The sequence below is a fragment of the Oncorhynchus clarkii genome, chromosome 26 (assembly GCF_045791955.1).
Source record: "Oncorhynchus clarkii lewisi isolate Uvic-CL-2024 chromosome 26, UVic_Ocla_1.0, whole genome shotgun sequence".
NCBI classification, from domain to species: domain Eukaryota; kingdom Metazoa; phylum Chordata; class Actinopteri; order Salmoniformes; family Salmonidae; genus Oncorhynchus; species Oncorhynchus clarkii.
In genome coordinates, this window is record NC_092172.1 from 28,601,826 (window position 1) to 28,615,033 (window position 13,208).

Consider the following 13,208-nt stretch of genomic DNA (forward strand, 5'->3'; position numbering starts at 1 on the left):
CATAATCCACTGTACTCACTCATAGAACAGGACAGAACCCACTGTACTCAATCATAGAACAGGAACATAATCCACTGTACTCACTCATAGAACAGAACATAACCCACTGTACTCACTCATAGAACAGGACATAATCCACTGTACTCACTCATAGAACAGGGACAGAACCCACTGTACTCACTCATAGAACAGGACATAAACCACAGTACTCACTCATAGAACAGGGACAGAACAGAACCCACTGTACTCACTCATAGAACAGGACAGAACCCACTGTACTCACTCATAGAACTGGGACAGGACATAATCCACTGTACTCAATCATAGAACAGGGACAGAACCCACTGTACTCACTCATAGAACAGGACAGAACCCACTGTACTCACTCATAGAACAGGGACATAATCCACTGTACTCACTCATAGAACAGGACATAATCCACTGTACTCACTCATAGAACAGGGACAGGACATAATCCACTGTACTCACTCATACAACAGGAACATAATCCACTGTACTCACTCATAGAACAGGACATAATCCACTGTACTCACTCATAGAACAGGACAGAACCCACTGTACTCACTCATAGAACAGGAACATAATCCACTGTACTCACTCATAGAACAGGACAGAACCCACTGTACTCACTCATAGAACAGGGACAGAACCCACTGTACTCACTCATAGGACAGGAACATAATTCACTGTACTCACTCATAGAACAGGACAGAACCCACTGTACTCACTAACAGAACAGGAACAGGAAATAACCCACTGTACTCACTTACAGAACATGAACAGGACAGAACCCACTGTACTCACTTACAGAACATGAACAGGACAGAACCCACTGTATTCACTCATAGAACATGACATAATCCACTGTACTCACTCATAGAACAGGACAGATCCCACTGTACTCACTCATAGAACAGTTACATAATCTACTGCACTCACTCATAGAACAGGACAGAACCCACTGTATTCACTCATAGAACAGGACAGAACCCACTGTACTCACTCATAGAACAGAACACAATTCACTGTATTCAATCATAGAACAGGACAGATCCCACTGTACTCACTCATAGAACAGTTACATAATCCACTGTATTCACTCATAGAACAGGACAGATCCCACTGTACTCACTCATAGAACAGTTACATAATCCACTGTACTCACTCATAGAACAGGACAGAACCCACTGTATTCACTCATAGAACAGGACAGAACCCACTGTACTCACTCATAGAACAGAACATAACCCACTGTACTCACTCATAGAACAGGACAGAACCCACTGTATTCACTCATAGAACAGGACAGAACCCACTGTACTCACTCATAGAACAGAACATAATCCACTGTACTCACTCATAGAACAGTTACATAATCCACTGTATTCACTCATAGAACAGGACAGATCCCACTGTACTCACTCATAGAACAGAACATAATCCACTGTACTCACTCATAGAACAGGACAGAACCCACTGTATTCACTCATAGAACAGGACAGAACCCACTGTACTCACTCATAGAACAGAACACAATTCACTGTATTCAATCATAGAACAGGACAGATCCCACTGTACTCACTCATAGAACAGTTACATAATCCACTGTATTCACTCATAGAACAGGACAGATCCCACTGTACTCACTCATAGAACAGTTACATAATCCACTGTACTCACTCATAGAACAGGACAGAACCCACTGTATTCACTCATAGAACAGGACAGAACCCACTGTACTCACTCATAGAACAGAACATAACCCACTGTACTCACTCATAGAACAGGACAGAACCCACTGTATTCACTCATAGAACAGGACAGAACCCACTGTATTCACTCATAGAACAGGACAGAACCCACTGTACTCACTCATAGAACAGAACATAATCCACTGTACTCACTCATAGAACAGGAACAGGACAGAACCCATTGTACTCACTCATAAAACAGGACAGGACCCACTGTACTCACTCAGAGAACAGGGACAGAACCCACTGTACTCACTCATAGAACAGGAACATAATCCACTTTACTCACTCATAGAACAGGGACATAATCCACTGTACTCACTCATACAACAGGGACAGAACCCACTGTATTCATTAATTGAACAGGGACATAATCCACTGTACTCACTCATAGAACAGGGACATAATCCACTGTACTCACTCATAGAACAGGGACAGAACCCACTGTACTCACTAACAGAACAGGAACAGGAAAGAACCCACAGTACTCACTCACAGAACATGAACACGACAGAACCCACTGTATTCATTAATTGAACAGGGGCATAATCCACTGTACTCACTCATAGAACAGGACAGAACCCACTGTACTCACTCAAAGAACAGGGACAGAACCCACTGTACTCACTCATAGAACAGGACAGAACCCACTGTACTCACTCATAGAACAGGGACATAATCCACTGTACTCACTCATAAAACAGGACATAATCCACTGTACTCACTCATAGAACAGGGACAGGACATAATCCACTGTACTCACTCATACAACAGGAACATAATCCACTGTACTTACTCATAGAACAGGACATAATCCACTGTACTCACTCATAGAACAGGACAGAACCCACTGTACTCACTCATAGAACAGGAACATAATCCACTGTACTCACTCATAGAACAGGACAGAACCCACTGAACTCACTCATAGAACAGGGACAGAACCCACTGTACTCACTCATAGGACAGGAACATAATTCACTGTACTCACTCATAGAACAGGACAGAACCCACTGTACTCACTCATAGAACAGGAACATAACCCACTGTACTCACTCATAGAACAGGAACATAATCCACTGTACTCACTCATAGAACAGGAACATAATCCACTATTCTCACTCATTGAACAGGGACATAATCCACTGTATTCACTCATAGAACAGTGACAGAACCCACTGTATTCATTAATTGAACAGGAACATAATCCACTGTACTCACTCATAGAACAGGAACATAATCCACTATTCTCACTCATTGAACAGGGACATAATCCACTGTACTCACTCATAGAACAGGTACATAATCCACTGTACTCACTCATAGAACAGGACAGAACCCACTGTATTCACCCATAGAACAGGACAGAACCCACTGTACTCACTCATAGAAAAGAACATAACCCACTGTACTCACTCATTGAACAGGACAGAACCCACTGTATAAACTCAGAACAGGACAGATCCCACTATACTCACTCATAGAACAGGGACATGATCCACTTTACTTACTCATAGAACAGGGACATAATCCACTGTACTCACTCATAGAACAGGGACAGAACCCGCTGTACTCACTAACAGAACAGGAACAGGACAGAACCCACTGAACTCACTTACAGAACAGGAACAGGACAGAACCCACTGTATTAATTAATTGAACAGGGACATAATCCACTGTACTCACTTATAGAACAGGACAGAACCAGCTGTAATCACTCATTGAACAGGCACATAATGCACTGTACTCACTCATAGAACAGAACAGAACCCACTGTACTCACTCATAGAGGAGGGACAAAACCCACTGTGCTCACTCATAGAACAGGACAGAACCCACTGTACTCACTCATAGAACAGGAACAGGAACAGGACATAATCCACTGTACTCACTCATAGAAAAGGACAGAACCCACTGTACTCACTCAAAGAACAGGGACAGAACCCACTGTACTCACTCATAGAACAGGACAGAACCCACTGTACTCACTCATAGAACAGGGACATAATCCACTGTACTCACTCATAGAACAGGACATAATCCACTGTACTCACTCATAGAACAGGGACAGGACATAATCCACTGTATTCACTCATACAACAGGAACATAATCCACTGTACTTACTCATAGAACAGGACATAATCCACTGTACTCACTCATAGAACAGGACAGAACCCACTGTACTCAATCATAGAACAGGAACATAATCCACTCTACTCACTCATAGAACAGGACAGAACTCACTGTACTCACTCATAGAACAGAACATAACCCACTGTACTCACTCATTGAACAGGACAGAACCCACTGTATTCACTCATAGAACAGAACATAACCCACTGTACTCACTCATAGAACAGGACATAATCCACTGTACTCACTCATAGAACAGGGACAGAACCCACTGTACTCACTCATAGAACAGGACATAAACCACAGTACTCACTCATAGAACAGGGACAGAACAGAACCCACTGTACTCACTCATAGAACAGGGACAGGACATAATCCACTGTACTCAATCATAGAACAGGGACAGAACCCACTGTACTCACTCATAGAACAGGACAGAACCCACTGTACTCACTCATAGAACAGGGACATAATCCACTGTACTCACTCATAGAACAGGACATAATCCACTGTACTCACTCATAGAACAGGGACAGGACATAATCCACTGTACTCACTCATACAACAGGAACATAATCCACTGTACTCACTCATAGAACAGGACATAATCCACTGTACTCACTCATAGAACAGGACAGAACCCACTGTACTCACTCATAGAACAGGAACATAATCCACTGTACTCACTCATAGAACAGGACAGAACCCACTGTACTCACTCATAGAACAGGGACAGAACCCACTGTACTCACTCATAGGACAGGAACATAATTCACTGTACTCACTCATAGAACAGTACAGAACCCACTGTACTCACTAACAGAACAGGAACAGGAAATAACCCACTGTACTCACTTACAGAACATGAACAGGACAGAACCCACTGTACTCACTTACAGAACATGAACAGGACAGAACCCACTGTATTCACTCATAGAACATGACATAATCCACTGTACTCACTCATAGAACAGGACAGATCCCACTGTACTCACTCATAGAACAGTTACATAATCTACTGCACTCACTCATAGAACAGGACAGAACCCACTGTATTCACTCATAGAACAGGACAGAACCCACTGTACTCACTCATAGAACAGAACACAATTCACTGTATTCAATCATAGAACAGGACAGATCCCACTGTACTCACTCATAGAACAGTTACATAATCCACTGTATTCACTCATAGAACAGGACAGATCCCACTGTACTCACTCATAGAACAGTTACATAATCCACTGTACTCACTCATAGAACAGGACAGAACCCACTGTATTCACTCATAGAACAGGACAGAACCCACTGTACTCACTCATAGAACAGAACATAACCCACTGTACTCACTCATAGAACAGGACAGAACCCACTGTATTCACTCATAGAACAGGACAGAACCCACTGTACTCACTCATAGAACAGAACATAATCCACTGTACTCACTCATAGAACAGTTACATAATCCACTGTATTCACTCATAGAACAGGACAGATCCCACTGTACTCACTCATAGAACAGAACATAATCCACTGTACTCACTCATAGAACAGGACAGAACCCACTGTATTCACTCATAGAACAGGACAGAACCCACTGTACTCACTCATAGAACAGAACATAACCCACTGTACTCACTCATAGAACAGGACAGAACCCACTGTATTCACTCATAGAACAGGACAGAACCCACTGTACTCACTCATAGAACAGAACATAACCCACTGTACTCACTCATTGAACAGGACAGAACCCACTGTACTCACTCATAGAACAGGACATAAACCACTGTACTCACTCATAGAACAGGGACAGAACAGAACCCACTGTACTCACTCATAGAACAGGACAGAACCCACTGTACTCACTCATAGAACTCTGCAGCCGGCGTCATCTTGTACTTGGCATAAGACGTCCCATTGCCCAGGAAGGATCCATTTAGTAGCTTGGGGTCTGTGCAGTTCGGACTGTTCCAGGCGTTGCCACAATGGAGCCAGGGCAGCTCACTGGTCATAGAGGAGAACAGGTAGTACAGGGACCAGGCTATGATGACGTTGTAGTAGAAACCCACATACAACGCTATGATGATCACAGTGTAGCCCACACCTGAGGGAGGGAGGGAGGGATATGGACGAGAGAAACAGAGAGAGAAACAGAGAGCAGAGAGAGAGAGATGGTTACATACTGTAGGTTACATAGGGTTACAGAGGGTGGAATCCTGCTACTCCTGTCTAATGCCAATCATAAATGTGTATGTGTGAGGGAACACAAATATCAAACAAAACTCTGCAGCATGTATCCACAAGACCTTGGACAGCAGAGACTACTGAAAAAACGAGCACAGCAGTGGAATACCAGCTAGTATTATGTAAAAAATAACAATAATAAAGAACTTGAGGAAATTTGAGAATTCAACCACTTATTTCGCCTGATTCAATGTATTATTTGAGCAGAATGTGATGTGCTATAACTCTACCATCAGAACAAGCAGCAGATGAACTTAACAATGTCAGTTTAACATGGTCTTTTTGACTTTTACCCCTTTTTCTCCCCAATTTCGTGGTATCCAATTGGTAGTTACAGTCTTGTCGCTGCAACTCCCGTACGGACACATCCTCCGAAACACAACACAACCAATCCGCACTGCTTTTTGACACAATGCCCGCTTAACCTGGAAGCTAGCCACACCACACTGGGCAGCACCTCTTACTGGAGAATGTATCTATCTACAGCTATCTCTTTGGTCTCCCAACCAGGGTTTTAAAAAAGTAAAGCCGTGCTTTATCACTGACACCATTGTGCTATCGTGAGAATGAGAGATCTCCACTTAAAAACTAAATAGATTCACTGTTGCTATTAAAGTCATTTCCAAAGGTTAGGTTTAAGTTTAACAGAGGTTTAACATATAGCATAAATTATACTATTTAGGCCTACATAGCCTTTGCATCAACAGCTATTGTTTCAATTCAACTTAAAAATAGACAATAAATAGGCTTAGGGTTTCAAGTTTAGCTTGATTTCAAAATGAATCTACAAGTTAATAATGAATATGTTGGATTCAACGGCTCCATCTCAACCAAAAATCTAAGTTATAGAATAGGACAAAATGAAATACAACTTTATTTAAAGTGCATTTAAAAGTTTCATTTGATTTGATTTTGTCCTATTCTACAACTTAGATTTTAGGTTGAGATGGAACCGTTGAACCCAACATATTCATTATTAACTTGTAGATTTAATTTGAAATCAAGCCAAATTGGAATTAAAGCCAGACTCAGTGGCACAGAGGAAACTTTCCAAGCAGAATATACATCTCCTTTAAATGGTGACACTGTAACTATAAATGTGTAATCATATAAAGCAGACGTGTTGAAGATCGCAGGTCTATGGAGATCTTCACAATTTCTATAATAATCTGCCCGGAATCTCCAACGGCATTGATCACTTGCATCATGTATAGTGGGGCAAAAAAGTATATAGTCAGACACCAATTGTGCAAGTTCTCCCACTTAAAAAGATGAGAGAGGCCTGTAATTTTCATCACACTTCAACTATGACAGACAAAAAAAAAATATTTTTTTTATAAGAAACCTGGATAAGATGCCTGGGACAGGCTGATCTAAGACTGGATACTGTGGCATGTAAACATCCTATCCCGTTTACTGTTGTTTCTGTGGTCTGTGCTGTCAGGCTCAGTTTCACATATCAGGAGTGTTGTGTGATGATGTTTTCATCTGATTGTCAAACTAATCACTTCAAAAAGTAGGTTAACTGCTCAGTTCGATCCACAAAAATAATTCCATAATCATTTAGCCTACTATAAATAATTTACTACAATTTAAATTATGTTTCTGCTCATAACTTCCAAAATGTGGGAGTTCAAATTATAATTTCCAGCATTTGCCATTTGTTTGTCTACTATAGATTGATACATGCAGCTTCTCTTCTGTCATAACTTCTGCCTAGTTACATATTCTGCCTAGTTAAATAAATGTTAAATTAAAAAAATAAAAAATAACTTGTTGCCACAGAAGACTAAATAAAGTAGTGCTCACCAGAATAATGTATTCCATGGATAAAATGAATGCATTAGTAATCTAGGTAACACTGGTAAAGTTGTCTGTCCAAATGTCATCAGTTTGACCTGTTTTAAGGAAATTAAAAGCTGAGAAAACGACGAAACACGTTTCAGAGAAGACTTTAGTTCGTCTTGGGTGCATATTTTATGTGGTTGAAATACTGTCTGCTTGCATAACAGTGTGAAAGATAACACATTACACAAGCATTTGCATTTTCTCAAGAGATGCTGAAAGAAAGAAATAATATTTCTTAACTACTGTTCCCAAGACAAAATTAACATTTGTTGTATAATTTCACTGCAAGAAATGCAAAATTCTGCAAGAGTTAATATGATATTACACTACATGTGAGAGGTTATAGGCCTACAAGCAGTGTCCATAGTTCAGTTACTATTCCATTTAACACAAATGAACTTCAATTAGAAGTATTCCTTTTATTCATGGATACAGGGATACTCATGAGCGGGATATATCATCTATATTACGGAAGTAATTTTTGCTGGACCCCAGGAAGAGTAGTTTCTGCCTTGGCAGCAGCTAATGGGGATCCATAATACTGACAAAATATGAAAGGTGCATGTAAACAGCTTATACCGAATAAGACCTTAAGCGGGATATGAGCTACCGTCCGGAATACTGTGCACCTTTAAACGTGGTCACTGATAACACATTGGTAATTCAACAAACTTTTGGCTGTCTTTTTGACTGGGTTGCAATCTCATTCATCAACATCTTGTCAACATTGTCCACATTGAAATTATGTGGTGTGCGCACTGGGAAGGAACATTAAAAGAGCGGGGAAAGGACAAGAGGTGAGTGAAAAAAGAGAGAGATGTTCAAAGATAGAGAAGAAAAGAGAGGCCAGGAGCCTTGAGAAGGTGAGAGGTGGGAGATGAGGCAGAGGTCAGGAAAGAGATGGAATACAGAGATGGGAGAGAGAGAGACAGCTGACCTTTAAAGACAGGGCAGATCTTCCAGACTGTAGCAGCTCCTTCCCTATTGTACTGTCCCAGGGCTAGTTCCATATAGAACAGAGGCATCCCAGCAATCACCAGGAACAGAATGTAGGGGATTAGAAAGGCACCTGAAATCACCACAAAACCGCACAAAACAACGTTTTTGAACGTGAACCTTTTGGCATTTGTGTTGCAGCCAAGACAATATATTTAGCATTTTGTGGGTGTTTTCGCCCTGGCAATTTGTGTTGATGATGATATCTAAAGGAAAATCACATGAAACAGACATCAACATGGACTCTCCAGGCACAGACAGTGAATTGAAACAGACATCAACATGGACTCTCCAGGCACAGACAGTGAATTGAAACAGACATCAACATGGACTCTCCAGGCACAGACAGTGAATTGAAACAGACATCAACATGGACTCTCCAGGCACAGACAGTGAATTGAAACAGACATCAACATGGACTCTTCAGGCACAGACAGTGAATTGAAACAGACATCAACATGGACTCTCCAGACACAGACAGTGAATTGAAACAGACATCAACATGGACTCTCCAGGCACAGACAGTGAATTGAAACAGACATCAACATGGACTCTCCAGACACAGACAGTGAATTGAAACAGACATCAACATGGACTCTCCAGACACAGACAGTGAATTGAAACAGACATCAACATGGACTCTCCAGACACAGACAGTGAATTGAAACAGACATCAACAGGGACTCTCCAGACACAGACAGTGAATTGAAACAGACATCAACATGGACTTTCCAGGCACAGACAGTGAATTGAAACAGACATCAACATGGACTCTCCAGGCACAGACAGTGAATTGAAACAGACATCAACATGGACTCTCCAGACACAGACAGTGAATTGAAACAGACATCAACATGGACTCTCCAGACACAGACAGTGAATTGAAACAGACATCAACATGGACTCTCCAGACACAGACAGTGAATTGAAACAGACATCAACATGGACTCTCCAGGCACAGACAGTGAATTGAAACAGACATCAACATGGACTCTCCAGGCACAGACAGTGAATTGAAACAGACATCAACATGGACTCTCCAGGCACAGACAGTGAATTGAAACAGACATCAACATGGACTCTCCAGGCACAGACAGTGAATTGAAACAGACATCAACATGGACTCTCCAGGCACAGACAGTGAATTGAAACAGACATCAACATGGACTCTCCAGGCACAGACAGTGAATTGAAACAGACATCAACATGGACTCTCCAGGCACAGACAGTGAATTGTCCATGCTTGGTAGCTTTTTATGTTCCAGTGAATTCTAGGAAGAATAAAATTCCCTTCATCTAGTAGAATTAAAAATATATTGTATGCAACATTTTAACAAAAAGCTGAGCATTGGGCTGCATTACAGCCTTTCAGAGAGCGCCAAATAAACATGACCCACAGCTGAAGAGTTGGCACCACAGGACACAACACTGCAACACTCAGTTCACCAGATGAAGATACACATGTCTATTTTCACCACGTGAAGTGTAATGCTGCCAAAGGGGACAGGAAATCTAGTAAACACTAGTAAACACTGTTATTACAACAAGCTACTGAAGGTCTGTGGTGGCAAACCCAAAATGTCACTTTGTAATTAACAACGACCTTTGGTTTGTTAACATTCACTCGGCTCGATTATAGATATATTCAGGTGCAGTTTTTATGTTTTCTCTTGTTTTGGACACTTGTTTTGGATATTGTTGGCAATCAATAATCTCTGTAGTTAGCCTTTGCTTTGTTGTTCATTCTTCAGATTTGTGATAACCCTGACTGGCACTTCTAACAGATGTTATCCAAAACTCTTCTTATCAAACAAATGCAGCACACATATTACAAGTGATTTGCTTACTTGTTCCACCACCACTACTGAGCCACTGAAATATGCCTAAGCCATTATTTTTCGCTCTCAACCTGGTCTCAGAGCATTTTGTATGATTCCGTACGTAAATCTGAAGCATTAAATTTAGTATATGTTAAGAATCACAATTCGTATTATATGTTACAAATTAGCAAAACGTACAATATGTTACGAATTTGCAGAACTTATGATATTTTACGAATTCTAGCTAGGTGGCTAGGTGGCTAATGTTAGCTATCTGGCAAACGTTATCTAGGCTAGGGGTTAGGGTTAAGGTTAGGAGTTAGGTTAAAGGTTAGCTAAAAGGAATAAGGTTTGGGAAAGGTTAGCTAACATGCTAAGTATTTGCAAAGTAGCAAATAGTTGAAAAGTTGCATATGAGCTAAAGTTGTCTGTCATGAGATTCGAACTCGCAACCTTCTGATTGCTAGAAGTTAGCATTATACGCCCACCCACCCCAACCATCTGTCTTATGTAACCATACCAAAAGTAACATGTCATACTATTTTGAGAGTCAGGGATACATTTTTACTATGTTAAGTCTAGATTATGAGACCAGGCTGTCACTCTTATTGGTCTAGACCACATAATGAGACCTGCAGGCTGGATCAGGCCCTCGAGCCCATTCAAAATACCAAATCCAATAGTTAAAGGACAATTGCTTAGCAGATTTTGACTGTGAGGAAATATAATACATTTTAAGTGTGGCCCCCCAGACCCCGGTGAAGACCGAATGCAGCCCGCAGGAAAAATGGGTTAGACACCGCACACATTTAAATTAAGTTATTAATTATTAACATATTTGCATAGCTATCTGTTCAACGGTGAGTATTTAAATATTTCCTAACATGTGCCATCCGCAATAAAGCACTTATGAGCCAGCAGCTGGTGTGAATGGGTAATTAGTCAACCCTTTAGAGTAAGATACAGTAGCACCCAGATACAGTGAATGTATTTGCAGTTGAGTCAACCACACTGACCTGAATGAATTTATGCAGTGAGGTATTTCCGTTTCCCTCTTACCAGCAAAGCCTCTTGGCACAAGAAAGCCTGCGCAAAGCTATTTGGGGATTTCAAATAAATCACTGACTAGCTACGTATGGTAGCATACAAACTAACAGATTGGCACATGTTATCATAAACTCATGAAGAATGTTATTTCACAACAGTAAAACAAACGTGATATTAGTCCCAAAGCAGTCTCGCGTTGCCATACCCAGCCTGGATCTCGACTAGGATAGTTCCAAAGGTACCTGGGAAAGTCTTAACAGAAGTCTTTACAGAAGTTATAACAGTTCACTCACCACCTCCATTCTTGTAGCAGAGGTAAGGGAATCTCCAGACATTGGCCAAGTCCACTGCGAAGCCTATGACGGATAGGAGAAAGTCTATTTTCTTTCCCCATGTTTCCCTCTCCTCCAGCTCCTCAGCGGTGCAGGGGGTGCCGTGCGTGCTGGGGGTGGGCATGATGGTCGAACTGGTATACTGGACCCCATTTTGGTCCTTCACCAGTATCAGTTCCACCTCCTTCTTCTCCACATTGCAGGGTTTCAGCGGGGCCACTGATGACAGCTTGTGGTCTGGCAGGACCTGGATGTTCATTTTTCCCCCGGTGTCGGTGTGCAGCTCGCCGACGGCCTTGTGCTCTCACCTCACGGAGGAAGTATCCGTGGCGGAGGTGATGCACGCGCTGTGATGACGATGGGAGTCCCGCTAGCGTGGAAAGGCAAACTCTGCATAAGTGACTATTTTCTCCACGAACTACAGTGGACTCCACCGCATTCATCGGCTAGAGAGGTAAAAACAAATACACTCAGAAGTTTGCAGAGGTGGAATAGTTATGATAAGTTTTATAGCTACACTGGCGCACAGAGAGGAATAGGCAAAATATGGGCAAAAATGATTTCCATGTTTCCAAAACCTCAGTCATATTTTACAAATACATTGTCTTATATTATATTAAATCATATAAACTACTAGTCATGCTATTGGAAACATTTTTCAAAATGTTCAAATAAACGTAAATAACAGGTGAACGTCGTAGAATAGGTTGAGGCTATTCCATTGCTCCTGCGTATTTCTCATAATCCCCGTGCGCATTTGTTGAATGCAGCAAAGCAACATTGGTTAATTAATCAAAGTGATGCAAACTGGCAGCAATACACAATAAAATATAAGTTAAGCGTGCAATAGTATAGTCAGTGATGTATAGTATCGTTATTAAAGCACATTAAAACCCGTATAAGTAGAAGAGGAGCCACGGTTGGTCCGTACTTGTGAAGCTACGGACACCTCTCCATGACCCGTTGCTGCTGTAGTCCTGCTGCGTCTGAGGATAGACTGCCCATTCTGAAG

General features: G+C 41.5%; 1 protein-coding gene across 1 annotated transcript in view; it reads right to left on the reverse strand.

Moving 5' to 3' along the window:
- The window catches only part of LOC139384541 (sodium-dependent noradrenaline transporter-like), an 83,701-nt gene extending 71,246 nt beyond the window's left edge, over positions 1 to 12,455 (reverse strand). The window contains exons 1-3 of the mRNA XM_071129377.1: positions 12,158 to 12,455; positions 8,939 to 9,070; positions 5,776 to 6,013 (exon numbers count right to left, since the gene is read on the reverse strand). Coding sequence (XP_070985478.1) covers positions 5,776 to 6,013; positions 8,939 to 9,070; positions 12,158 to 12,455 — 668 coding nt within the window. The remainder of the gene's footprint in view (positions 1 to 5,775; positions 6,014 to 8,938; positions 9,071 to 12,157) is intronic.
- Positions 12,456 to 13,208: the final 753 nt, after the last annotated feature.